The following is a 27,204-nucleotide window of genomic DNA, read 5'->3' as shown; positions in this document are numbered from 1 at the left end:
TTGCTCACAGCGGAGTCCCAGGGCTTAGCGCACGGCCAGGCTGAATGAGCATGTTTTGACTGAGTGGCTGTTTGTACACGCTTGGTTCTCCAGCCTTCCTGATGGGGAGGTGAACAACTTCACATCTTTTCATGATATTTATTTTTTACTTCTATTTAATTGGAGGATGATTACAATATTGTGATGGTGTCTGCCATATATCAACATGAATCGGCCATCGATATACATATGTCCCCTCCCTCGGAAACCTCCCTCCCCAGCTCACCCCTCTAGGTTGTCACAGAGCCGGGGCTTTGGGTTCCCTGTGCATCTTTTCATGACATTTATTTTATTTATATTTTGGCCGCACCTGGAGGCGTATGAGATCTTTCTTCCCCCACCGGGAATCGAACTTGGAGCCTTGGCAATGACGGCTCAGAGTTTTAACCACTGCGGAATTCCCTACGTAACATCTTTTCAATTAAATCTGTTGGGTTAAGATTAACTAGGCTTGGCTTCTGTTGCTTGCAACAGGGAACCTTGATGAGACATCTCCCATGGGAGCAGTTTTTTTGGCGTGATCAGACCAGAGGCCTAGACTAGGAAAAGCTGGAGCTCCTTTTCTGCGCTCCTGGAGCACCTGCGCATTAGCGCAGGCCGCTAGGGCCTCTCAAGGGACCAAGAGACCCCGGGGACACATGGCTGGAGGAATGGACGTCTTTGGGTTTTGTCTTCCCAGCACTTTTCTCCTGTTTTGTTTTGGGTTGTTTGTTTTTTTTTTTTTTTTTTTTGCATACAGACCTTATGCCTTTGCAGTGCCTGTCACATTGCCCATTCCACAGCTATTTCATGATTTATTCATGTGCTAGTTAACAAAAGAGGGCAAAATGACGACAATTTCCAGACATTTCAAAAAGGAGGGAGGAGGAAAAACTATGCCTTACTTAAGAAACATTGAGGAACCACTTAAAATGACATTTTCAATCACTTAGAGATATACATGTAATAGAATATTAAGTACAAAAAGCAACATAAAAATTATTTTCTTTTTCACAAGGTTGCATATATTTAATACACCGCCCAATGAAAAAAGATCGGCAGGAAGAATGCCGAGACCCCAGTAGCCATTGTTTCTCGGGGCGGTGGGGAATTCGGAGGTTCTTTGGTCCTTTATCTGGTTTTCTGCATTTTCCAAACTGTATTTAGCAGTGCCCAATGCTCTTGATTGGAGAAGGCAATGGCACCCCATTCCAGTACTCTTGCCTGGAAAATCCCATGGACGGAGGAGCCTGGTAGGCTGCAGTCCACGGGGTCGCGAAGAGTCGGACACGACTGAGCGACTTCACTTTCACTTTTCACTTTCATGCATTGGAGAAGGAAATGGCAGCCCACTCCAGTGTTCTTGCCTGGAGAATCCCAGGGACGGGGGAGCCTAGTGGGCTGCCGTCTATGGGGTCGCACAGAGTCGAACAGGACTGAAGTGACTTAGCCATGCCCTTGATACACGAAGCTTCCACGCTGTGAGATTCGCGGTGATGAATAAAAATAGCACCGAGTTGGAGAATCCTACTCCCCGGTTAAGTTTCAGGGGCAGCTTGCATTTGTCCAATGAAAGCCTCCAATTCGCTCTAAGAAGTCTCCTCCCCTCTCCTTAACGGCCTCAGTTGTTTTATCTGGCCCATGGGGGTGACTACGAGGATGGCTGCAGCACGGACGGGCTGGCGCCGGCTGGAAGTCGGCGCGGCGGACTCCGCCGGGAGGCGCTTGGCCGGCTCCATGCGGCGCAGGCGTGGATGTCTGGTAAGTGAGCCGGCGGCACCATGCGCCCAGGTGGCCGGTTAGCTCAGTTGGTTAGAGCGTGGTGCTAATAACGCCAAGGTCGCGGGTTCGATCCCCGTACGGGCCACAGAAGTAAAACTTTTTTTCTTTTCTTTTTTCCAGCTAATGGGTTTGTTTCACAACTGTCTTGAAAAATAGGCTTCTTGAGTGCCGTGGGCCGCGTGCAAACAGAAGGAATCGCGGAGTCACTCTCGACTTGGGTCGGGAGTCGGGGCGGGGTGCAGAGCGGGGGCGGGGTGCAGAGGGAGGGCAGGGTACCCCAAGTCCCCGCGCGCTGGGGGCATGCTGCCCCTTTCGGGCCTATTTTAGGATACTCTCCAATGTCACTGCGGGTTTCTCCCCAATGCAGAGCTTCTGAGAGCCCTCGGGGTACCTCGGTTTTCAGTAGTTTCTTAGAGTTGAAAATCCAGCCTTGGAATTCATTCATTCCACACTTTTTTTTTTTTTTTTTTTAAATTGTTGTTGCGGTTCTTTCTTTCTTTCTTTTTTTTTTTTTATGGAACGCTTCACGAATTTGCGTGTCATCTTTGCTCAGGGGCCCTATCTCTGTATCCTTCAGATTTTAGTGTACGTGCTGCCAAAGCGAAGGCCATTCCACACGTGTTTCAGATCAGATCAGTCGCTCTGATCTGATCTGAAACACGTGATCTGATCAGTCCGACTCTTTGCGACCCCATGAATCGCAGCACGCCAGGCCTCCCTGTCCATCACCAATGGAGCGCCTACTGCACGCGTCCTAGTCCAGCTGGGGAACCCGGAGGGAGACACGCATCCCCGCACGCGTGGAGACAAGGACCGGCCAGATGGCTGCCCAGTCTGTAGTGAGGAGTTAGGGTTAGAAAGCAAATAGGGTAGCAGGCCGGGGAGAAAGAGAACCAGGCATAGCTTTCAGGACATGAGAAAAGCCCTTTCAGGCCTAACTAATTAGTGTTCTAAGCCTGGCCACCATATTTGTCCTTGAACAGATCTCAGTAATAATGAGATCTGTTTAGTTCAGTTTAAATGCATTTTAGTTTTAGACATTAAAGATGCTTGCTCCTTGGAAGAAAAGCTATGACAAACCTAGACAGCAGATTAAAAAGCAGAGACATCACTTTGCCGACAAAGGTCTGTCTAGTCAAGTCTATGGTTTATCCAGTAATCATACAGGGATGTGTGAGTTGGACCTTTATAGAAGGCTGAGCACCAAAGAATCAATGCTTTTGAATTGTGGTGCTAGTGAAGACTCTTGAGATTCCCTTGGACAGCAAGCAGATCAAACCAGTCAATCCTAAAGGAAATCAACCTGAATATTCACTGGAAGGACTGATGCTGAAGCTGAAGCTCTAATACTTTGGCCTCTGGATACAAAGAGGTGACTCATTGGAAAAGACCCTGATGCTAGGAAAGACTGAGGACAAGAGGAGAAGGGGAGGACAGAAGATGAAATGGTTGGATGGCATCAATGGACATGAGCTTAAGCAAACTCTGGAAGATGGTGAAGGACAGCAAAGTCTGTCATGCTGCAGTTCATGGGGTCGCAAAGAGTTGGGCACGGCTTAGTGACTGAACAACAACAATTTTTAGACAACCTACATGACATGTGTTTTTCCCCCTCAAAAATCATACCTCCACTCCACAGGGAAGGAAGGAGAGGGTGAGACAAACGGAGACAGTAGCACTGAAACATATGTATTACCATGTGTAGAACAGAGAGCCAGTGGGAATTTGCTGAATGAGGGAGGGAGCTGAATCCAGTGCTCTGTGACAACCCAGAGGAGTGGGATGGGGTGGGCAGCAGGAGGGAGCTTCAAGAGGGAGGGGACATACATATCCCTGTGACTGATTCATGTTGATGTATGATAGAAACCAAGACAACACTGTGAAGCAGTTTTCCTCCAATTAAAAATAAATAAAAATTTTAAAAGTAAAAAAAAAAAAACAGAACACAACAACAACTCTGAGCCACCAGGGAAGCTCTAAATCAATGAGAAAATAAATGAAAAGCTCAGGATGACATCAGTCCCGGTTGTCTAAGTCCTGGTGTTGTGTGGATGAAAAGCAGCAGGCAGCCAGTTATGAGGATAGTTGGTTCAAAGTCACAGCCAAGTTTGTTCACATTTTTCCATTTCTAAACCATCCTTAAAGAAAATCATGTATGGGATCACACCGTCCTCACAGCAGTCCAGCAGAGCAACCATGCCATTTGAATCCATGTTTACACTAATAAGGAACCAATCGTTTTTGAAACTAGTAAGGATGTGCTTGGTTTGTTCCGCAGCCCCTGTCATAAAAGGTTTTAGTCTTTCTGGTCTCTTCTTCAAGTTTCCCTTCGATTGACCTCGTGTAATCTTTCATGCCTTTCTTGTGAAACCGTGCAACCCACACTGGGACTTGAGCTCATGGTCTTTTAACTGAGATCACACGCCTGGTCTCAGGACTTCATGAAGCTCAGGTTCTTGATGTCTCATCGCAGAAAGAATTCTGTGAGAGACAAAGTGATAGGTAAGAAGTGGATTTGTTTAGAGAGAAACACTCCACAGACGGAGCGTGGGCCATCTCGGAAGGCGAGAGCGGCTCCAGGGTGTGGGGTTGTCAGTTTTTATTGGGGCGGGTAATTTCATATGCTAATGAGTGCCTGTGAGTGTGTCACTTAGCTCGCTGATACGTTACAATGAGCAGATACTGAGGCTCAAGGTCTAGTGGAAGTCTTGTCGCCATCTTGCACCCCGTTGGCTGTAACCTTTTATGTTCTATCCTATGGCTCTGCCATTCTTTTCAAGCTTGTGCCCCACCCCCTTTCTCTCCTGGTTCACTTGTAGGCTGCTTTTGTGAAGTGGATTTCCTGCATGTGATGGCTCATGACAGCATCAGTGTCAGTGACTGCTGTGCTTGGGGTCTTCAGCGGAGAAATTTCCGCCCATGAGCGAGTCATCGGTGTTACCCTCTGTCCTGCTGGCCATATTCGCTTTCACCTCCAGACACAATCTGTCCACGACAGCACGTCTGCAATGTCCCGGATGTGGTAGATGGCAGAGAACATCTCATCGTGGCTGATGAGGGCCTCGTAGATGATCATGATGGTGACTGGAGGGGGACCACAGCGGCGCTAGCTTAGCAGGAAGCTGGAGCTCAGAGCAAACACGGTGCGGCCTAAAGTGGGGGTGAGCAGGCGGAAGAGCTCAGTAATAACAACCTGAAGGGCACAAGAGAACAAACTGTTATCTGGCAAGAGAAGTGACAGTACCAAAGATAATAAACCCTTTGTAAAGACTCCCAGTTCTGTTTCAAAGGTAAAGATTAGCCTGAAGCACTTTCTTGAGCTACTTTGCAGAATTTAAACTCCCTCCACCAGATCTACTGGAACCTAAAGGTTTGTGATGTTGACGTTTTCTGACCCTCCTGATTTCAATCAGCATCTTTGTCCCACTGCTATGCTGAATTCTCCTCTGCTCAATCCCCTTCATAAATATGTATATACCACCCAAGCCCCTTCCCCAGTTTTGCTGTTTGAATTGACACCACTTTAGGAAAGATCCCTGGTGTTCTCCTTACTTCCTTCAAGGAAAGCGCCCTTCCTTCAGTTTTTGACTTGGCTGTCTTTTGGGTCCACACTCACCTAGAGGCGAACCCAGCTTTTGGGTAACAGAAGCATCTGGAAATCTTTTGCTACATTTTGATTTTTGTTTTTCAGAGAGATCTTAGACCTCACATTTTTGTTAACTTTTTATTTTGTATTGGGATATAGCCAATTAACAATGTTGTGATAGTTTCAGATGAACAGTGAAGACTCAGCCATTCATATATGAATATCCATTCTCCCCCACACTCCCCTCCCAGCCAGGCTGCCGCCTAATACTGACTAGAGTTCCATGTGCTATAGAGTAGGTGCTTGTTGGTTATCCATTTTAAACAGAGCAGCGTGTACATGTCCATTCCAAACTCCCTAACTATGCTTTCCTTGGCAACAAGTTCATTTTCTAAGTCTGTGAGTCTCTTTTGAGTTCATTTGTATCATTTCTTTATAAACTCCACATATAAGAGATGTCATATGATATTTCTCCTCCTCTGTCTGACTTCATGCAGTATGACACTCTAGGTCCATCCATGTTGCTGCAAAGGGCATTATTTCATTCTTTTTAATGGCTGAGTAATATCCCATTGTATATATGTACCACATTTTCTTTATGCATTCCTCTCTCGATGGACATTTAGGTTGCTTCCATGTCTCGGCTATTGTAAAAAGTGCTGCAATGAACACTGGGGTGCATGTATCTTTCCAGACCATGTTTTTTTCTAGATATATGCCCAGGAGTGGGATTGTAGGGTCATATGATCCCTCTGGGCTTCCCAGGTGGCTCAGTGGGTAAAAAACCTGACTGCGATGCAGGAGATGCTGGGGATATGGGTTTGATCTCTGGGTCGGGAAGATCCCCTGGAGGAGGGCACGGCAACCCACTCCAGCATCCTTGCCTGGAGAATCCCATGGACAGAGGAGCCTGGAGGGCTACGGTCCAAAGGTTGCAAAGAGTCGGCCACGACTGAGCTACTGAGCACAGCACATGGGAGGTCTGTTTTTAGGGTTGTTTTTTTTTTTTTTTTCAGTTTACCATCTGGTGGCTCAGTGGTAAAAGGGACCCCCTGTCAATGCAGTATTCTTGCCTGGGAAACTCCATGGACAGGGAAGCCTGGCAGGCTAGAGTCCATGAGGTTGCAAAAGAGACACGACTTATCGACTAAAAAACAATACTGTGCTCCATAGTGGCTGTACCAATTTACATTCCTCCCCACAGTGTGGGAGAATCCCCTTCTCTCCATACCCTCTCCAGCATTTATTGTTTGTGGATTTTTTGATGATAGCCATTCAGGCTGGTTAGATTTCACATTTCTTCCTCTCAGTTCTGCAGTATGTAGCGAGAGGGCAGCTGGATGAATTTCTCACTCATAGTCCAAGTCAGGCATTTTTAGATTTTTAAAAAATATGTATTATTTTATTTGCCTGCCCTGGGTCTCAGTTGCGGCACCAGAATCTTCCATCTTCGTTGCAGCAGCGGGATCTTTAGTTGTGGCGTGTGAACTCGCGGATGCAGCACATGGGATCTAACTCCCCACCAGGGATTGAACTTGGGCCCCCTGCATTAGGAGTACGAGTCTTAGCCACTGGGCTGCCAGGGAAGTTCGCAGAAGTTTTTCGTTTAGCAAACGCTTTTAAGGGTGGATGCCATCTTACGTCTGGAGAAGGCAATGGCACCCCACTCCAGTACTCTTGCCTGGAAAATCCCATGGACGGAGGAGCCTGGTAGGCTGCAGTCCATGGGGTCACTAAGAGTCGGACACGACTGAGCGACTTCACTTTCACTTTTCACTTTCATACACTGGAGAAGGAAATGGCAACCCACTCCAGTGTTCTTGCCTGGAGAATTCCAGGGACGGGGGAGCCTGGTGGGCTGCTGTCTATGGGGTCGCACAGAGTCGAACACGACTGAAGCAACTTAGCAGCAGCAGCAGCAGCCATCTTATGTCAAGGTCCAATCATGTTTGAAAAAATCTCAAATGAGAACATCTGCTAGACCATTCATTCATTCTTTTCTCAAATATGCCTTAAGCTCTGATTGAAATAAGTAACAGCTCAAGTCCACAGGCTACAGGCTTAACACCTTTGGCAAGTGTTCCATGTGTACTAAAAGTGTGATGGAGGGCTTTCCTGGGGGCTCAGTGGTAAAGAATCCGCCTGCCAATGCAGACGCATGGGTTCAGTTTCTGCTCTGGGAAGATTCCACATGCCATTGGGCAACTAACCCTGTGCACCACAACTGCTGAGCTTGTGCTCTAGAGCCTGGGAACCGAAGCCCTTGTGCGACAAGAGAAGCCATCGCAATGAGAAGCCTGCATACTGCAACCAAAGCGTAGCCCTCCGCCCCGCTCTGGAACTAGAGAAAGCCTGCCTGCATCAATGAAGATGCAGCACAGCCAAAAATAAAATAAATAAATAGATAAAATTATTTTTTTTTTTAAATGCGACGGGACCATTATTATTACGAACAGTTAGGAAAACCTGGGGCTCCTGACCCCTAGAATAGGCACCTGTACTCAGATTGCATTTCACACTGAAATCAAGCAGGACCCTGTGGGCTCCTAGGCATGGAAGCCTTTATTATTTTATTGTATTTATTCATTTATTTTATTTTCGGCTGTGCTGGGTCTACGTTGCTGCACAGGCATTTCTCTAGTTGTGAAGAGTGGAGGCTACTCTGTGGGTGCGGGCTTCCCTCTGCGGTGGCTTCTTTTGTTGCGGAGCTCAGGCTCTAGGGCACGTGGGCTTCGGTAGTCGTGGCTCCCGGGCTCTAGAGCACAGGCTCAGTAGTTGGGGTGCACGGGCTTAGTTGCTCCACAGCATGTGGGATCTTCCCAGATCAGTGACCAAACCCATATCTCCTGCATTGCCAGGTGATTCTTTGCCACTTAGCCACCAGGCAACACCCCGGAAGCCTTTCTGTCCCCCATCTCTTGTTTGTAGGGGAGACTCCAGCCTCCATGACCTTCCCTGAGTCCCAAGGGCAGATTCCAACAGTTGCTAATTGAGGGAGGAACAGCTAAGAAAGGGCCTGAGGCAAGACTGAAGGGCCCAGAGAAGCTCACCATGATTAGACCACTCGAGACTCCTGGAGTACTGGCCCTGTACACGCTCTAGTCTTGTCAGCAACCCCGCTCTGGGGCTTTAGCTATAAAACTCCTCATCAAGTCCTCCCAGGGGAGGACATGCTATATTGAGAGATACAAGGCCGCTGTGCCCCCTTTGCCTGGCAACGCGATAGAGCTATTCATTTCTATTTCACCCAAAACTCTGTCTCCAAGATGTGGTTCAGCACCTGTGTAGAGAGGCTGAGCTTTCGGCGTCAACACCTGGGGTGTGTACGACAGGCACCTTGTTAGATGCAGAGGCCTCGCCTAAGTTGCTGCCCTCTGAGCCCATAACTTTCCCTAAACAAGGACTTGAAAGGGTCCAGAATTCACCTCTATGGCATAAAAATTATTTTGAACAGAGGTCATTTTAGCTCCTGAAAAGTCTTTTCTGCCTAAAGTAGAGCCTTCCAGAAGAATTTGGTTGTCGTAAATCCTCTTTCCTGGGAACAACCAGGCAAGGCTGACTTTCATCCCTGGACAGAAGAAGCTGCCATCACCCCTACGCAGGCATTGTCAGGAAACTATCCTACCTCCCCTCTACTCTAGGGAAGGGCCTACTTATCTTTCCCAAGTTGTTTGTTTTCCCATAAGTGCCCTCTCCCACCATCCCTTTCCCTGCTAAGATAATGTATAAGCCCCACATTCTAACTGCCACATTTTTCTGTGAATTCCATTGGTACATTACTAAAAATACATTATATTAAAATTTGCCTGTTCTTTTTTGTGTGTTTATGTGTGTGTTTTGGCCATGCAGCATGGTTTACTGATTAGAGATTGAATCCAGAACTCCACAGTGAAAACACCAGATCCTAGCCACTAGGCCACCAGGGAACTCCCTAATATTTGTCTTTTCTCTTGTTAATCTGTCTTTTGTCAGCTTAATTCACAGGCCCCCAGAGACAGAACATAAGAGGACAGAGGAAGTTTTTCCTCCCTGACAGGCTCAAAAAAGATAGATGGGATAGTGTTCTAGATGAGGGGCCAGTCCTTTCTTAGATGTCACAGAGGACCTGTCTGGCATTTGAGGATGAAAGGATGAGAAAGTCTTTCATTCGAAAGGTTTTTTTTTTTTTTAATGAAAGAAGAAAAGGGTTAAGAAATTGGAACAAATTCCACAAATCTGACCTCTCTTCTGGCCAATCCTTAGTGAGGCTACTAATGAATTAAGTCAGACACTGCAGGGAGCACAGTGAACGCAAGATAATTGACTACGATGATGAGATGATGCTGATGATGATGGTGAATGATGATCATAGTGGTCCAGTGGAGAGAAAAAGTATCAGAAAGATTACTGGAAACTTCTCTGCTATAAATAAGCCTGGCCCCCAGCTTCCCCAACCATGAGCATCATGGATTCACCATATTACGCTGCAAATGCTAGTTTCCTCCCTTCCAGCCTGGACTGTATGTAGAGGGCAGCGATGATGACTCACCCAACAAGCGCTTAGTTAGTATTTGTTGACCGATGGCCCTACGGCCGCCTTAGTGCTTGTGGCTATAAGACACTGGGAACCAGGAGCGGTTAGGCGAGGAGGGGAGATTGGGAAAGGAAGAAGAGAGTGTGGCAGAGCTGTGACTGAAGTGTGAAGAGGGGTGGGGAGGTTCCTCTGCTCATTCATTCATTCATTCATTCATGTTTATGCATCTATCATTCACTCCCTGAGCATGAACCAACGGGCACTGATGAGTGAAATGATACCCTTGAGGTGTGCCCCCTTTGGGTGAGTAGGCAGGAGGAGTGGGCCAACAGGGAAACAATTTCGGGGTTGGGGACCACACTTGATAAAAATGCACACTTTGAACTCCCTCACAGTTCAGTTCAGTCCCTCAGTCGTGTCCAACTCTTTTCGACTCCATGGACTGCAGCACACCAGGCTTCCCTGTCCATCACCAACTCCCAGACCTTGCTCAAACTCATGTCCATTGAATCGGTGATGCCATCCAACCATCTCATCCTCTGTCATCCCCTTTTCCTCCTGCCTTCAATCTTTCCCAGCATCAGGGTCTTTTCCAGTGAGTCAGTTCTTCACATTAGGTGGCCCAAAGTATTGGAGTTTCAGCTTCAGCAGCAGTCCTGCCAATGAATATTCGGACTGGTTTCCTTTAGGATGGACTGGTTGGATCTCCTTGCACTTCCAGGGACTCTCAAGAGTCTTCTCCAACACCACAGTTCAAGAGCTTTCTTTACAGTCCAACTCTCACATCCATACATGACTACTGGAAAAACCATAGCTTTGACTAGATGGACTTTTGTTGGCAAAATAACATCTACTTTTTAATATGCTGTCTGGGTTGGTCATAGCTTTTCTTCCAAGGAGCAAGTGTCTTTTACTTTCATGGCTGCAGTCACCATCTGCAGTGATTTTGGAGCCCCAAAAAATAAAGTCTGTCACTGTTTCCATTGTTTCCCCCTCTATTTGCCATGACGTTATGAGACCAGATGCCATGATCTTAATTTTCTAGATGTTGAGTTTTAAGCCAACTTTTTCACTCTCCTCTTTCACTTTCATCAAGAGGCTTTTTAGTTCCTCTTCACTTTCTGCCATAAGGGTGGTGTCATCTGTGTATCTGAGGTTATTGGTATCTTGATTCCAGCTTGTGCTTCCTCCAGCCCAGCGTTTCTCATGATGTACTCTACATATAAGTTAAATAAGCAGGGTGACAATATACAGCCTTGACGTACTCCTTTCCCTATTTGGAACCAGTCTGTTGTTTCATGTCTGGTTCTAACAGTTGCTTCTTGACCTGCATACAGATTTCTCAGGAGGCAGGTAAGGTGGTCTGGTATTCCCATCTCTTGAACAAATTTTTCAGTTTGTTGTGATCCACACAGTCAAAGGCTTTGGTGTAGTCAATAAAACAGAAATAGATGTTTTTCTGGAACTCTCTTGCTTTTTCCATGATCCAATGGATGTTGGCAATTTGATCTCTGGTCCTCTGCCTTTTGTAAATCCAGTTTGAACATCTGGAAGTTCATGGTTCACGTACTGTTGAAGCCTGGCTTGGAGAATTTTGACATTACTTTGCTAGCATGTGAGATGAGTGCAATTGTGCAGTAGTTTGAGCATTCTTTAGCATTGCCCTTCTTTGGGATTGGAATGAAAACAGACCTTTTCCAGTCCTGTGGCCACTGCTGAGTTTTCCAAATTTGCTAGCATATTGAGTGCAGCACTTTCACAGCATCATATTTTAGGATTTGAAATAGCTCAGCTGGAATTCCATCACTTCCACTAGCTTTGCTTGTAGTGATGCTTCCTAAGGCCCACTTGACTTTGCATTCCAGGATGTCTGGTTCTAGGTGAGTGATCACACCATTGTGGTTATCTGGGTCATGAAGATCTTTTTTGTATAGTTCTTCTGTGTATTCTTGCCACCTCTTTTTAATATATTCTGCTTCTGTTAGGTCCATACCATTTCTGTCCTTTATTGTGCCTATCTTTGCATGAAATGTTCCCTTGATATCTCTAATTTTCTTGAAGAGTTCTCTAGTCTTTCTCATTCTATCGTTTTCCTCTATTTCTTTGCATTGATCACTGAGGAAGACTTGCTTATCTCTCTTTTCTATTCTTTGGAACTTGCATTCACATTGGTATATCTCTCCTTTTCTCCTTTGCCTTTAGCTTCTCTTCTTTTCTAAGCTATTTGTAAGGCCTCCTCAACCATTTTGCCTTTTTGCATTTCTTTTTCTCTGATTCCTAGAATGTCGATGTTCACTCTTGCCATCTCCTGTTTGACCACTTCCAATTTGTCTTGATTCATGGACCTAACATTCCAGGTTCCTATGCAATATTGTTTTTACAGCATCGGACTTTACTTCCATCACCAGTCACATCCACAACTGGGTGTTGTTTTTGCTTTGGCTCCGTATCTTCATTCTTTCTGGAGTTATCTCTCCACTGCTCTCCAGTAGCATATTGGGCACCTACCAACCTGGGAGTTCATCTTTCAGTGTCCTATCTTTTTGCTTTTTCATACTCTTCATGGGGTTCTCAAGGCAAGAATACTGAAGTGGTTTAGCATTCCCTTCTCCAGTGGACCACGTTTTGTCGAACTCTCCACCATGACCCGTCTGTCTTGGGTGGTTCTATAAGGCATGGCTCATAGTTTCATTGAGTTAGACAAGGCTGTGGTCCATGTGACTGGTTTAGTTTCTGTGATTGTGGTTTTCATTCTATCTGCCCTCTGAGGGATAAGGATAAGAGGCTTATGGAAGCTTCCTGATGGGAGAGACTGACTGTGGGGGAAACTGGATCTTGTTCTGATTGGCGGGGCCATGCTCAGTAAATCTTCAATCCAATTTTCTGTTGATGGGTGGGGCTGTGTTCCCTTCCCTGTTGTTTGACTGAGACCAAACTATGGCGGAGGTAATGAAGATAATGGTGGCGATGGTGGTGGTTTAGTTGCTAAGTCATGTCCGACTCTACAACCCCATGGACTGTAGCCACAAAGCTCCTCTGTCCACGGGATTCTCCAGGCAAGAATACTAGAGTGGGTTGCCATTTCCTTCTCCAGGGGATCTTCCTGAGCCAGGGATTGAACCTGGGTGTCCTGCATTGCAGGCAGATTCTTTACCAACTGAGCTACGAGGGAAGCCATGATGAAGATAATGGCCCAGTGCCCCCGACCCTGCAACAGGCCACTGCTGACCTGGGCCTGCCTCTGCCGGATACGCATGGACACTCACAGGAAAGTCTGAGTCAGTCTCTTGTGGGGTCACTGCTCCTTTCTCCTGGGTCCTGGTGTGCAGAACATTTTGTTTGTGCCCTCCAAGAGTCTATTTCCCCAGTCCTGTGTAAGTTCTATAAGCAAATCCCACTGCCCTCCAAAGTCAAATTCCCCTGGGGGTTCTCAGTCCCGTTGCCAGATCCCCGGGTGGGGCAATCTGTTGTAGGTCCTAGAACGTTCTTAACAGTGGGACAATTTATATGGTATAATTGTTCTGCAGTTTTTGGGTCGTCTGCTCCGCAACTCTAAGGTGGGGTTAATGGAGACCTCCTCTAACAGGACTTATGCCACAGCCAAGCCTGCTGCACCCAGAGCCCCTGCCCCTGCAGCGGGCCACTGCTGACCCATGCCTCCGCAGGTCCAGACAGGGTTTTCAGGTGACGCTGATAGCGTTTGGACAATAATGTTAGGCCAGGAGCTCTGGAACCTCGAAGACTTTTTGTTCTTTTTGTTGGACACCTCTTGCAGGAGGTGACAGAAAGATGAATATGGCCTGACAATGAGGCAATGCGGCTGGGTAGAGTTCTGGGCGGGAAGGGGCGGCAGGGCGGGGCCAGCTCAGGCCCCGCCCACCGACCGGTTATCTCTGTCAGGCGCGGTCGCCTTCCGAGGTGTCTTGGCCTGCGGGGCACTCGTAGCTGCCTCCTTTCCCAGGTGACGCACATTTGAGCCGCCGGCGCTCGGTGACCCGGGTTCGAGTCCCCTCGTCGGCAGTGATGGCGGACGCGGAGCCGGAAGCTGAGGGTGGCAGTGAGGACGGCTGCAGTGGCAGCCGGGCTCCGTCTTCCCAGCGCGGGAGCGCCGCGCGCGTGGCCCCACTGGGCCCCGAGCAGCTGCAGCGCGTCCTGGAGCAGGTGACGAAGGCGCAGCCGCCTGCGGAGCCGGCGCCGCCGCCCTGCGTGCTGGACGCGGCGCGGCGGCTGCGGGACGCGGCCCAGCAGGCCGCCCTGCAGCGGGGCCCCGGCGCCGAGCCCCCGCGCCCGCCGCGCCTGCTGCCGCCGCAGGTGAGGAGGGGCCGTGGGGCAGCTGAGGCCCGGAGCGTGCCGAGAGGCCTCGCGCGGGGAAGGAAGGCTTCTCCGCTTAGGCCTTAGAGCCGCCCTGCCCGAGAGAGCGGCCGTTACAGTTCAGGGCGTCCCCATACTCGGCTCCCTGGGGACGGCAGGCCCCTCGCCCCTGTCAGCGCCGGCACCGTCGGCTCCTCCACCCCGCCGAGCCCCTACCCGGGGCTCCTTCGCGCCGCCTGGCTGCTCTCGCCGGCGTTTCGTCCCGTTTTCGTTGAGCGCTCACGGTGTCTAGGCGCTGCGGCGGGTGCGGCGTTTGAACCCAGTCCATGAAGAGCGGCCGGACCTGGGGGCTGCTCGCGAGTGAGGGGTCCCCAGGCCTGACAATGGAGCGGAGGCCTGAATAGCTTAAAAGGAACCAACGTAGTGAGTCTTTCAGGTGGAAGGTGCTGCAAATGGCCCGGCCGAGACTCGGGGGCGGAACGAAGTACATTCTAGTGACTTGATGCAGCACCTGCTCGCAGTGGTGGCGCCTGCGTTTGCAAGCCCTGTTACAGACCCGGCAGGTGCCTGACATTCGCTTAATGAATGAAACCCGTGGGAAGCACTCCGTGTGCTAGCCAGCGTCCTTTCTCAGTGGCCTGATTTCCGGGTCACACAGCTCTTGGCCGCTAAGGAAGCTGGAACTCGAACATGGGTCTTGCCATCCCAGAGCGTCCAGAGTAGCATCCGAGCCTGAGGCCGTTCATGCGACCTGTAAAGTCACATCCCCTTTCAGCACTGGGCTTGTAAATGTCACCACTGGGCTTGTAAATGTCACCGTGCTTCTCACTCCAGAAGTGCCAGAGATCCTGCCTCTAGAAGAAATAGGTAGTAGAATCAGCAGTCTTCACGAAGTTTATGTTTTCGTTTCTGAGGGATTTGGCCAGTTAAGATTGGTACCCAGTTGGTCATCAAGACTGGAGAGTTGTCTCACTCAAGTTTGGGGAGACAAGTATGACTGCCCAAACACCAAACTTCTTAGAAGTGTGACCTTGGGTAATTCAACCTCTTTGGGCTTTGGCTTCCTCATTTGTAGGACGTTTGTCTCCTACTGTGCTGAAGAAATAAATGCCTCCCACTCAAGTCCCACAGCAGGTCTGTGGAGTCAGAAGGGTTCCGGTGGCCGAGTCTGTCCGTCTCCTCTCTGTATCCGGCACTGTGCTGGACTGCTTGGGTCTCAGCAACCACACAAAAGTGTGTTTATCAGCATTTTATAGATGAGGAAGGAGCTGAGAGAGGCTGAGTGATTACTCCGAGCCTCCCCCAGGCGTGGCTGCACTCCAGGGTCTGTTGAATGTGGCTATAGCTTTTTGGGTTAGATAACTTAGGAAAGAGCCCCAAAATGATGTATTCCCCAAAATGAAAGCAAACGTAACTGGAGTTAGATAGCATGATCATGTTCTCTAGCTCTTCTCATTGGGGTGATATAAATACTTAATGCATTCATGATACTGTGGTTTTGCATTCAATTCTGGTAATACTCTTTTCCCCCTGGCTGTGCCACAAAGGCCACAAAGACGCACGAGATGGAGGTTATGATGTGACCAAGGAGGTAACTCATCACTCAGATAACTTCTGATCAAGGTCAGAAAGCTAGAGATACTAAATAAATAGGACACAGCCAAATGCACTTAGAGAAAGGGCGAAGTTGTTTTTGGCCGAGAGGGATGAGACGAGGTGGTCTGAGCTAGACCTGGGAGGGTGGGTCCGAGTTGAAAATACAGAAGAGGAGAGGCGGTGGGGGGCGGGGACCCGGGCATGATTGGAGAACCCAGGCAGGGGAGGGTCTCTGGAGGGTGGTGTGGATTCAAAGGTACGGACTAAACACTCCCTCAGGTCAGCGCCTACCCCTCCCAGCCTTGTTCCTGCCCCACAGAGAGATTTTCAGTTTCCTCCACACAGAGTGCTCCTTTTCATGCATCCGTGCAGTCACACGTTTTTCCTTACACCTAGAACATCTGTTCCAAAAATTCTACTCATCCTACAAGGCCCCCTGCGGAGGTCACCTCTTCCAGAAGCCCGCCAGCCCTGAGCTGCCCCTGCTTCTCTCACTGCACCTGTTGCGCCGTGGTGGTGATGTTCTCCTAGCAGCATTCCGCAATTACTGCCTTCAGGTGTAGCCGTGGAGCTTTTGAAAGCACAGACGTTGAGGCGAAGTGCAGACCTGAGTCAGCAGGGCTGCAGGTGGCAGGCCTGGGAGGGGAAACCCGCCACCCACGGGTGAGGCTAGGACCTGACTTGTTTATGAATTGGCCCCCAGCGATACTCAGGAAAAGTCTGTTGAACGAAATAGACATATAACAGGTATCAGGTAGAATACCCACTTGATAAACTAGTCTGCAGAGCAGATTAAAAATCAGACCAGCTTTGCCTCTGAGGTAATTCAGAAACAACAGGATTTGCTCTGTGTGTGTGTGTGTGTGTGTGTGTGTGTGTGTAATGGCATTATCTGATAATACCCCAGGAGCTTAGAGAAACATTCTAAGTGATTGGTAGTAAAAAGAAACAAATGTGATTCTTAAAGGATATGCAAAGTAAAGCTAGTTGTCATTTGATTCGTAGTGGCTCAGGGCTAGCTCTGCACACCTCCTCAAAAACCAGTATATTGAATTGTCTGCTGTTTGTAGTAGTATATAATGTGCAGACAGATCTACTCCAACCTCCAACTTGATTTCAGTGTGGGTTTTCATTCTGTCCTGTGTTTTATTTTTATTGACCCTCTCCTTGGTAGAGGGTTGAGTCCAAAGAGGGCCTGTTAGTGGCCCCAAATTGGTGGTTCTCAACGGGGGCAGTTTTGCCCCACAGAGGGCACTTGGCAACGTCTGGTGATATTTTGGTTTTGGTTTTAATCTGTTTGGCTGCATTGGGACTTAGTTGGGGCACACGGGGTCTTCATTGTGGAGCACAGGCTCTGGAGTGCAGGGCACCGGCTTAGTTGCCCAGAGACACGTGGGATGTTAGTTCCCCAACCAGGGGTGGTACCCACATCCCCTGCACTGGAAGGCAGATTCTTAACCACTGGACCCCCAGGGAAGTCGCTGGAAACATTTTTGATTGTGACAGCTTGGGGAGTGCTGCTGGCTTCTGCTGGGTAGAGGCGGGGCTGTGCTCAACGCTGCCCAGCTCAGCTGGCATGACAGACTTATTGGTCCAAGATGTCAGCTGTGGCAAGTTGAGAAAGTCGGCTCTGGGTGATGAGGTTTATCTGTCTTTTCTCTCTTTGTTTCTGCTCAGTGAGGGCAGGAACCTAGTTTTGCTGCCCCCCCCCCCCCGAGACCATGACTGCTGTCTCCCAAACACCCACACCTTTGTATCAGGCACAAGGTCACTGCTCAGTAACTTGGTGCGGACCTCCCTGGTAGGCTGGTGGCTAAGACTTCGCATTCCCAAGGCAGGGGGCCCAGTTCGATCCCTGGTCAGAGGACTAGATGTTGCATGTCACAACTAAGAGTTTGCACGCTACACTAAAGACCCCCGTGCCAGAGTGAAGATCGGAGATGCCGAGTGTCGAAACTAAAGCCTAGCATGGCCAAATAAGTAAGTGTGCTCTAAAAAGCACTGTGGAACCTGGTCGGCACAGCCCTCGCCTTTGGCAGGTGCTTTCTGTTCCAGCGCTGCCTTCAACGCCCTGGACATACACCCTTGTGACAGTGCCAGTGTTTCTTCTGGGATCCAAGAAGCCAGATTGCGGGGTCAAAAGGCACGTGCATTTAAAATGTTTTTAGGGACTTCCCTGGCCATCCAGTGGTTAGGACTCTGCTCTTTTACTGCCAAGGGCTCAGATTCTATCCCTGGTTGGGGAACTAAGATCCCACAAGCCATGGGGCCAAAAGGATAAAATAAAATTTTGTTAGATGTTAAAAAAAAAAAAAAAAGCTGATGAAGAAATGCAGCCCAACTCCTAGGTGTGTGCCCTGGAGAAATTTACATGTGTGTACACACACATCTGTGATCCATGACAGTGCAAAAGCACACCAGAGAGCGCAGGGCAGGAGGCCACCTGTTGCCTTGTGCTACAGAGCAGTGAGCGCCCGAGAGCTATGCACTTCCCCATGGATGAATTTCACAAGCAAGATAGGAAAAAACCCCACCAGGATACCAGAGATGATACTCACTTATATAACATTTGAAAACACATCAAAACAGAACTACTTATTTTTAGGGATACCTACAAGTATAATATGGGCTTCACTGGTAGCTCAGCTGGTAAAGAATCCACCTGCAATGCAGGAGACCTGGGTTCAATCCCTGGGTTGGGAAGATCCCCTGGAGGAGGGCATGGCAACCCACTCCAGTATTTTTGCTGGGAGAATCCCATGGACAGAGGAGCCTGGTGGGCTGTAGTCCACAGGGTCGCAGAGTTGGACATGAATGAACGACTAAGCACAAGTGTGATATAAAGAATGCGTGCAAATGACAAACAGCACATTCGAGATGGGGGAAAGCAAGGCGTGCAGACGGGCAAGACGACTTCCCAGTGTAGTAATGTTGCGTGTCATAACGTAGGTGGTCGGGACCCGAGTTGCATAGTTCTTTATGGCTTTTTTGGTTTCCAGAATTTCACTGAAAACTTTAAAAAATAAGGCCACGTATTGAACTGAGTCCAATTTAGAGTACTAAGAACTCCAAGTACACGTGGTAAGACTATAAAGAAGGATATTTTTTAATGGTTCATGCGATCAACTGAGTGGATTTAAAAAAAAATGTAGTAGATACTGGGTTAGCTAAAAAGTTGATTCGGTTTTTTCCGTTAAGATTGTACAGAAAAAGCTGAACAAACTTTGGTCAACCCAGTGCTATCAGAAGGCATGTAAGATGTGTAAGTTAGAAAAATAATTTCAGAAGTGGGTTTAAGATGGGAACAAAATTGCAGAAATGTGATAAACACAGTGCTTCTTTTTTTTTTCTGTGTTTAAGCAATTGGAAGCCATTTGCATCAAGGTAAGATCTGGAGAGACGAAAGGTCAGGAAAAGCCGATGCCCGCGCTGGCTGCCATCCAGTCCAAGCCGGCCAGGCCGGGCCCGCCGCCCAGCGGGCACTGCAGCGCAGTGGGGCTCAGCTCTCAGCTGCTAGGGCCGCCGCCACGCGTCCTGAGTCACCACCCCCGGCCTCCGGTTCGCGTGTTCATACAGAGGCCGCTGCCTGCCCTCCGGCCAGTCCCTGTGAAGACAGTCTTGGCCGCCGAGCCTCCGAGTGGCTGGAGCACTGCGGCCGTCCGTCTGTTGGCCTCTGACCCGCCAGCAGTCACATCTGTCTCATCCAGTTCAGCAAATTCATTTATTTCCAGCTCGCAAACAAAACACGCTGAGAAACTAAAGAAGTCTCTAAAAGTGAAAACACGTTCTGGACGGATATCTCGACCTCCCAAGTATAAAGCTAAAGATTATAAATTCATCAAGACAGAGGATTTGGCTGACGGTCACCCATCTGACTCCGACGACTACGCCGAGCTGAGTGTGGAAGAAGACGAAGATCAGAGAGGAAGGCAGGCGCTCTTTGACTTGGCAACCTGCTCCCTGAGGCCCAAAACTTTCAAGTGTCAGATGTGTGAAAAATCATACATAGGAAAGGGGGGGCTGGCCCGGCACTTTAAACTTAACCCAGGCCACGGCCACCTGGAGCCTGAGATGTTGCCATCTGAGAAGGCCAATGGGAGCGTGATCGCAGGCCCCACGGAGGGCAAGACCTGCAGCCTGGCGTCCCGGGGGCCGCCCACGCCAGCTCTGCCAGTTGAGGAAGGGGCTGCGTCAGCGCGGCGTGGCCTGCAGGTAACCTTTCTGTCGGTGGTTGTGTCCTCGTTCCTGCACGTTGTCCTTGAGTGGACGATATGTGTGCACTGGTGCCGGGTGGCCACGGAGCAGTGTGCCTCCTGTCTGGGCAGCCTGGCTCACTGTGTGCCATGGAATGCAGGCGCGGGTCCTGCGGGGCCGGTCAGGGAAACGAATCGCAGCGCTCTTGCTGACGCTGACATGACCGTGGCCTTGGGAAAGGTTTGCGTGGGGGCGCTGGTCCACAAGGCTGCTTCCTGGACCGTCTGCAGTAACACGCGGCCTGCCGGGTTCTCTGCCTGCTTTTCCCCTTTCGAAACTCACAAACAGAGCAGATCCAGTCACCATGGATTTGCATTACCACGTCAGCATTTATTTACTGGAGCCCAGTGTGTGTGGGGTGAGCATTTGTGTGACGTGCACTAGTCCGTTATTTAACAACAGCAGTTGAGGTGTTTGCCTGGCAGGCCAGTGGTTAGGACTCTGTGCTTGCACAGCCTGGCTAATTTTCTAAAGTCCACCTCTGTATATTTCCAAAGGATGACTTTTATGGTATTTGAAGTGTATCCAATAAAAAAAGTTTAGAAGTCATGGGTGAATTATGAATTAACAAAACTCAGGTCAATTTTTAATATGCCAGTGACATCAGAAGAGTTTTTCATTTCATTTTGGGCACAACTCCATGATTATGGTTTGTCAGCCCAGATTTGCAGGCTGGTGTTCATCTGGTATCTTAAAGGGAACCTTTGTTTAAGATGCATTGATTATCACTTATGTGTCTTGATTATGCCAAGATGAATAATTTACAAGTTCCTTGCTTTGACGATATTTTTTCTGCTCTAAGGTTTTCATTACGGTGTATAAAGCATGATTATTTTATTTTGGTTTGGGTGTGCACCCCAATCTAGAATGGTCAGTCTGTGGAAGTTGAAGAAGCGCTGGTATCTGAAGCAAAAAATGGAAGTTTTTCAGCCCTTTTGGAATCAGAGAGACATCCCGGACCTAGAAGAAGCGGCTACTCCATGGTCCCCGCAGAGCCCAGCACAGCCATCCTGGAGTGGAGCGGCACGGCTCACCCGCCAGTGGGTGCTGGGGCCGCGAGGAGCAGGGCCAGGCTCCAGGAGGTGCGTCGCCCTTAGAGCCCCGTTCTTGAAACCCGTGTCTCTGGCATGGTATGTGGCAACTCTCTAGGTTTCTGAATTTCAGAGTAAAATGCCCAGAAGGACTCAAACAGTTCACCTGATGTGTAATGGGATGAATGCTCTATTCAGAGATGGCATTGCCTGAAATGATTCTTAGGTGTACCAGCTGCTTGCCTTGATAACTTGTAGAATAATTATAACTTGGGTTTGCGTGGAAGCAGTTTAGAAAAGAATAGAAATGGTGGGGGTTTTTTTGTAAAAAGTTTCAAGATATAAAAGCATGTTTCGGGTTTTAAATTTTAGAATCTCCCTTCTAGCCCCTTGAAAGTAGGTTTATTGAATTTAGTTAGATTGGCTTAGAAGAGTGGGACCCCAAACTTAGGTTGTCTTTGGCAAGGATATATTTATTTGCCTGCATCTTAAAGAAAATAAGTAAAAAAATAGCAAAGGGAAAGCACAGATAAGTACGTGAGACAACCAGCCCCAGAGAGTGGCTTTCTGGGCCCTGGGCCTCCAAACTACACATGAGGGGAAAGTGGTTTTCAGAGAGGAAATGGCTTTCTAGAAAGCCTAGGAGGCTGCAGGGTACGGCAGCAAATTTAAACCCGGGTGAATTAACTTTCCTCCCCATGGGCTTGTTACCAAGTCCTGGCTGAGTGAGTTTTAGGAGTAGGAGGTCAGGAGGCTTCTGATGTGATTTGCTCACTAACATTTGAAATGATCGAATGGCTTCCATTCTGGGAGCACTTTCTGCTGGGTTCCAGCCGCGCTCAGTTCACTGTGTGTCAGTAGCTCCGCTTAGATGAGGAACTGGAACCCCAGAGATGCTCCCTGTGGGTCAGGTCAGTGAGGCCACTGGAGTGCGTGGCTGGGACTCGCAGTGCCGCACTGTCCTGCGGAGAATCCGGGACCCTCTGAGGAGCGCCTCTTTTGATCCCGCACAAGAGAAGCTCCCCAGAGATGGGCACTGGTTTACACACGACTGGGGGTGTCCGGTATCAGGCTCCGTCCAGGGTGTGGGGGGACACTGTGCCTACAACGCCTCTTTTCCCTTCACTCCAGTCCCGTCCGTGGACTGCACCCTCCTGCGTCATCCACGCCCCGCCCCGCCCAGCCCCTCCCCACGTCCGCGTCTCCTCCTGCCTGTCCCTGTGCCTTGGTGTGGTCTCCTGGCTGCGGGCTGCCTCGGGACTTGCTGTGTTTTTGGCTCTGACACCAGTTGGTGAGCCCTGGGGAGCGAAACCCGTTTCCCCACCGCGGCTGTGTCCTCATCCAGGGCCTGGTACCCACTGCTCGCTCAGTGCTCCCGTCGGGGGCAGACTCTGAATGCAGAGCCGATCACAGGACTGGTTATGCGTGAGCATGTGAGCTGTGTAGCAGGCACAGTGCTCCCAGCTGAGAGTTGCTCAGTCACTGAGACTTTAGGCAACTTTCTGCTTCCTGTGGTTTTTGTTGCACCAACTTGCTGGCTGCTGGGAAATTCTTTCAAAGATGTCAAACACTTTCTTCCGATAGCTTCTCCACCAGTGTGACCGGGACGATCTAGTGGAGTTGGCTCTGCCTCGACTGGCTCAGGTTGTGACCGTGTATGAGTTTCTTCTGATGAAGGTGGGTCTTCTTAGTGTTTCTAAGCGACTGAGGGGATGATCTGAAGTTATTTAGAAAGGCATCCTTTATAATATTTTCTTAGACGGAGCCAGGCCTTGGGAATCATCTCCTTTCCCCAGAGAGGGCTGAAGTGAGCCGGCTGGTCCAGCCTGGGCACCCAGCACAGGGCCGTCAGGCGGGCCCGCGTGGACTCGGCGTGCGGGAGGAGCCACAGTCAGCTTTCCTCTCGCACCCACGCCCCTGCCAGCCACCTCCACGACAGCCCCGTCCCCGGGGAGCCCGCGCTGAGATGCGGCCTTGCACCCGCACTTCAGGAGCACCCCAGGAGTGGAGACCTGGCCCTCCCCCAGCTGCAGGCCCCAGAACGTGCCTGTTTGGTCCTCAGGGCCTGTCTGTCCTGTTCCCCTGGCCGCCGTTTTCCGGCGGCCCTCAGCAGGGCTGGTTTGTTTCCTGGGCTGCTGCTTCCGGGCAGTCTGCTGCCCCACTGAGCGCAGTGCGGGGCACACTTTGCTCTCGCTGGGGAGTGAAGGCCGAGTCTGCTGACAGCAGCTGGGGGCTTAGGAATGTCCTTCCTGCCTTAGGATTCCTCTCTGTATTTTCCATATCTTTGCCTTGGGTTGAAACATCTTTTTTTTTTTTTTCCCCTTTGTCATCTTTATCTTCACTGAGGTTGAAAAAGGTCATCTAGCAAAACCTCTCTTCCCATCTGTATACAAGGAGTTTGAAGAGCTGCATAAAATGGTTACGAAAATGTGTCAAGATTACCTCCGTAGTTCTGGACCCTGTTCTCAGGAGCCCCTGGAAGTAAACAACAGTAAGGTAACAAGCTCCCGTGGGAAGTCTCGCAGAGCCAAGGGGAAGCTATCCAGTAAAGAAGGAGGATGTTTATTTTAGTCATGACATCTTCATAGTCAGCTTCTGTTTAGCTCTTTCTTCCAAAAGTGATACATGCTTTTTTCAGAAAACTCAGAAATGCAGATAAACTAAAAAAAAAAGGAAGCACCCACCATCCTCCCACTCACCGATGATCACAGTGAATAGGTGGTGTGTTTTCTTCATTATGTAGGTTTTTGCAAAGGGATGAATCACATAGGGACCAGCAGTTACTGTTCGTGGTTGTGTTCTCAGAGCTCCCATTTCAGTAGCCTTGCCTTGAGCTATTTTGGGTCCTTGACAGAAATACGCTGTGAACTGACGTGGTTTTACTTGTTTTGGATAAAACCTTCCTCTGGGCAGAGCATGTGCCCGTGGGCAGGTCATCCGGGGGACTCCCTGCGCCCAGCTCAGAGACTCAGGTCCTCGCCCCGCCGAGCGCCTCTGGCTGCGCCAAGTCCCCCACCTCCCCCCTCGGCAGAGGGCGGCCCTGAATCATCAGTCGTCTTTTCTGACTTTCGAGATGCTGTGCTTTTCAATAGTCTGGTTTTGCCACACTTTTAACAACATGGGTGGGCTTGGAGGGTATTATACTGAGTGAGAGAAGTCAGAGAGAGGAAGGCAAATGCCATGTCATCTCACTTAGATTTAGAATCTCAGAAAGGACAACAAACCAGTGACTACAGCAAGGAAGTAAGTAAACAAAGCAGGGTCAGGTGTATTAAAAAAATTGCTCCTACAACAATGAGTAACACTTAGGCCATGTTGACTTTAAGTGCTCCTAATGTTTGATTATACCCACGATGGAGCTGCCTGCCTAGAAAGGGTAGTGTTTCAGAGTCATTACTTCTACAGGAAGAAGTATCTTGATCCACACTGTAACATACCATGTGGGTTTTCTGGGTTGTCCTCATTCGTTTTATACAAATTCAGTGCTTAATACAAACTGACATGCGTCTGTGTCTTCTTCGGCTGCGCTGCGTCTTTGTTGCTTTGCAGGGGCTTTTCTGTAGCTGCGGGGAGCAGGGGCCGCCCTGTGGCAGTGCTGGGCTTCTCGCTGCGCTGGCTTCTCTCGTGGCGCACGGGCTGCAGGGTGCTCAGGCTTCAGTAGCTGTGGTTCACGGGCTCTGGAGCACAGGCTCAGTAGTTGTGGTGCTGGGGCTTCATTGCCCCGAGGCATGTGGGATCTTCCTGGACCAGGGATCAAACCTGTGTCTCCTGCAGCAGCAGGCGGATTCTTTACCCCTGAGCCACCAGGGAGGCCCTATGTTTTATCACCTTAAATTACATTTTTTTTTTTTTAATGTAATGGATTTTTCGCTAAGCCTCACATAGATGCCCCGGTTGGCAGTGGTCACCTACCTGTTCATACATAACCTGCCAGTTGAGCAGGCGTGGATGCCATCCAGGAGGAATAGCGGGCAAGAAAGTGACCGTGGAGTCAGACTCCCATGCAGCTATGACGACAGCGCATCCTCATCCTTCCCCTGTCCTCATGGCACCTGCCGCACCGAGGGCCCCCTAGGGTTAAGCTCAGTCCTGGATTCTTAAGTGTGCACATGCTTCTGAATCTTGTGTTTTGAGTGAAGCATCTCTATGGGCCCCTTTCTTCTCAGGTTGCTGAGTCCATAGGAATCACAGAGGAATTCCTAAGGAAAAAAGAAGTACATGCAGACTGCATTCCCTGCAAGTGCACCAGCCCGGAGGAGGCCCCAGAGGAGCTGGAGGGAGCAGGTCCGCAGAAGAGGGCGAATGAGGTGGGCATGGCCCGAGGGGCACCAGGCCGCCGTCCGGCCAGCGGGGAATTGTTGAGGTGGACCGCTGGGACTCACAGCACTTCTCCAGGAAGAAGAGGTGCCGGTTGGCCTGTTTCTTCCTAGTCTTAGCTGGTTGGGTCTTCTCTCCCTAGATTGCAGAGGATGGGCTGGCCTCAGTGAAAAGGACCAGGAGAGACACTGGGCCCCAGGACCCCACGGAGTGTCCTGCTGAAGATGGGGGCCTGCAGAGGCCGGCCTCGTGTGCCCCAGCGGCTGGTGTGGGTAAGACAGCCCTCGCAATGTGCACCCTGGGGCTCAGAGACCTGCTGCTCAGGGGGGACGGCGCTCCTGTGGCCACGTTTCAGAGACCCCTCTGGTTTCTCAAGAGTTTTACCCCAACCTCCCAGTGTTTATTCCCCAGGAGTCTCAGGTCTTTGGGGTTTTCTTGAGTCCTTTATTGAATAAAGAGCTGCCTCGTGGTGCTGAATGGGTTGTACCTGGGAGGGTCCTGAGGAGTTGGGGAGACCTGAGAGCAGGGACTGGTTACAGGACATGTGAGCTTGGCTTTCATGAAACTTGGCTCTCAGTGCCAGCTGAGAGTTAACACTGGAAAACAAGACATGTTCTGGTTTTTATTTTGGTGCTAGCCAGAACGGATCCATGAGACACCTGGAATATATTGCAGGTGTAACTTTCCAAAGAAGAAGGCAATGGCACCCCACTCTAGCACTCTTGCCTGGAAAATCCCATGGACAGAGGAGCCTGGTCGGCTGCAGTCCATGAGGTCGCTAAGAGTCGGACACGACTGAGCGGCTTCACTTTCACTTTTCACTCTCATGCATTGGAGAAGGAAATGGCAACCCACTCCAGTGTTCTTGCCTGGAGAATCCCTGGGACGGGGGAGCCTTGTGGGAGGCCGTGTATGGGTTCGCACAGAGTCGGACATGACTGAGCGACTTCACTTTCACTTTCATGCATTGGAGAAGGAAAGGGCAACCCACTCTAGTGTTCTTGCCTGGAGAATCCCAGAGACAGAGAATCCTGGTGGTAGGCCATCTATGGGGTCGCACAGAGTTGAACACGACTGAAGCAACTTAGCAGCAGCAGCAGCAGCAGCAACTTTCCAAAATGTTATCACAGCTGCCTAATAACCTTACCTGATCCTTAGGTCTCTTAATATAAAGAGGCCTCCTCCCCTTCAGAACTTAGGACTTAACTCTTGCAGACAGGAAGGCAGGTTTATTCACAGAACAATGAGGGCTGTCTGGCACCTGTTTGGAACACAGCTCCCCTCGCCTCACAGGTCTGAGTTTCCTCTTAGCTTCATCCATTCCTGGAAGCTGCCAAGTAACAAGGAGGGTTTTTGTTTTTGTTTCAGGGGCAGGAAAGTTACTTTGGACTAGCTTGGTTGGATAGTGATATGTGACTGGCAACAGTACACAACTGACTCTGTTTTTCTGAACCGTTCAGGTTTTGCCCCTGGAGTGAATGGGGGCGCCTCTCCCCATCCTGAGGAAAGCCCCTCGATCCCGGCTCCCGCGCGTGAGGGCAGCGTGGCACAGGCGGGCCACCGGCCGGCAGCACTGGCTGATTGGGCAGCTCGGGGTGGGCCTGCAGACCCCATTGCCCTGTGCCCGGAAGCCCTGGGCCAGGGCTCCCCTGTCCCTTAGGGGAACTGGGCACGCGGGCCCAGCACCAGCTGGCAGCACTCCCCGGGGAGAGTCCAGATACTGGGGCTGGTCTGGGGAGCCCGGTTCTCTGCAGCGCGTCAGTCTCCAGCCTGGAAACTCAGAGGCAGGAAGTTTC

At 49.8% G+C, this 27,204-nt stretch overlaps 1 protein-coding gene, 1 non-coding gene and 1 pseudogene across 6 annotated transcripts; 2 read left to right on the top strand and 1 right to left on the bottom strand.

Moving 5' to 3' along the window:
- The first annotated feature begins 1,371 nt into the window (after positions 1–1,371).
- On the top strand, positions 1,372–27,204 carry ZNF839 (zinc finger protein 839). 5 transcript variants are annotated; one of them, XM_044932912.2, is made up of 8 exons: positions 1,372–1,779; positions 19,167–20,018; positions 20,927–21,142; positions 22,676–22,768; positions 23,438–23,587; positions 25,258–25,398; positions 25,551–25,680; positions 26,869–27,204. In XM_044932912.2, the coding sequence occupies exons 1-8, from the start codon at positions 1,660–1,662 to the stop codon at positions 27,066–27,068; spliced, it is 1,902 nt and encodes a 633-aa protein (XP_044788847.1). In that variant the 5' UTR covers positions 1,372–1,659; the 3' UTR covers positions 27,069–27,204. The 5 variants fall into 5 exon arrangements, 4 of the variants coding, with proteins under 4 accessions (XP_044788847.1, XP_044788845.1, XP_025127050.1 ...); XM_044932910.2 differs by lacking the exon at positions 1,372–1,779 and adding an exon at positions 13,653–13,860; XR_006546932.1 differs by lacking the exon at positions 1,372–1,779 and adding an exon at positions 13,797–14,210 and having other exon boundaries at positions 25,258–25,375; positions 26,869–27,008.
- Positions 1,812–1,885, top strand: TRNAI-AAU. The gene has a single exon. It is a non-coding gene; the product is annotated as a tRNA-Ile (tRNA).
- Positions 3,746–5,087, bottom strand: LOC102405075 (annotated as a pseudogene).

This window comes from Bubalus bubalis, chromosome 20 (genome assembly GCF_019923935.1).
Source record: "Bubalus bubalis isolate 160015118507 breed Murrah chromosome 20, NDDB_SH_1, whole genome shotgun sequence".
Taxonomy (NCBI): Eukaryota; Metazoa; Chordata; class Mammalia; order Artiodactyla; family Bovidae; genus Bubalus; species Bubalus bubalis.
This window is presented reverse-complemented; position numbering and strand designations above follow the sequence as displayed.

Coding starts and splice junctions, on each gene's coding strand:
- ZNF839 (XM_025271265.3), top strand. CDS start 13,923: ATGGCGGACGCGGAGCCGGAAGCTGAGGGTGGCAGTGAGGACGGCTGC. Junction 20,019..20,926: donor CAGCGCGGCGTGGCCTGCAG/GTAACCTTTCTG, acceptor ACCCCAATCTAG/AATGGTCAGTCTGTGGAAGT. Junction 25,681..26,868: donor TGCCCCAGCGGCTGGTGTGG/GTAAGACAGCCC, acceptor TGAACCGTTCAG/GTTTTGCCCCTGGAGTGAAT.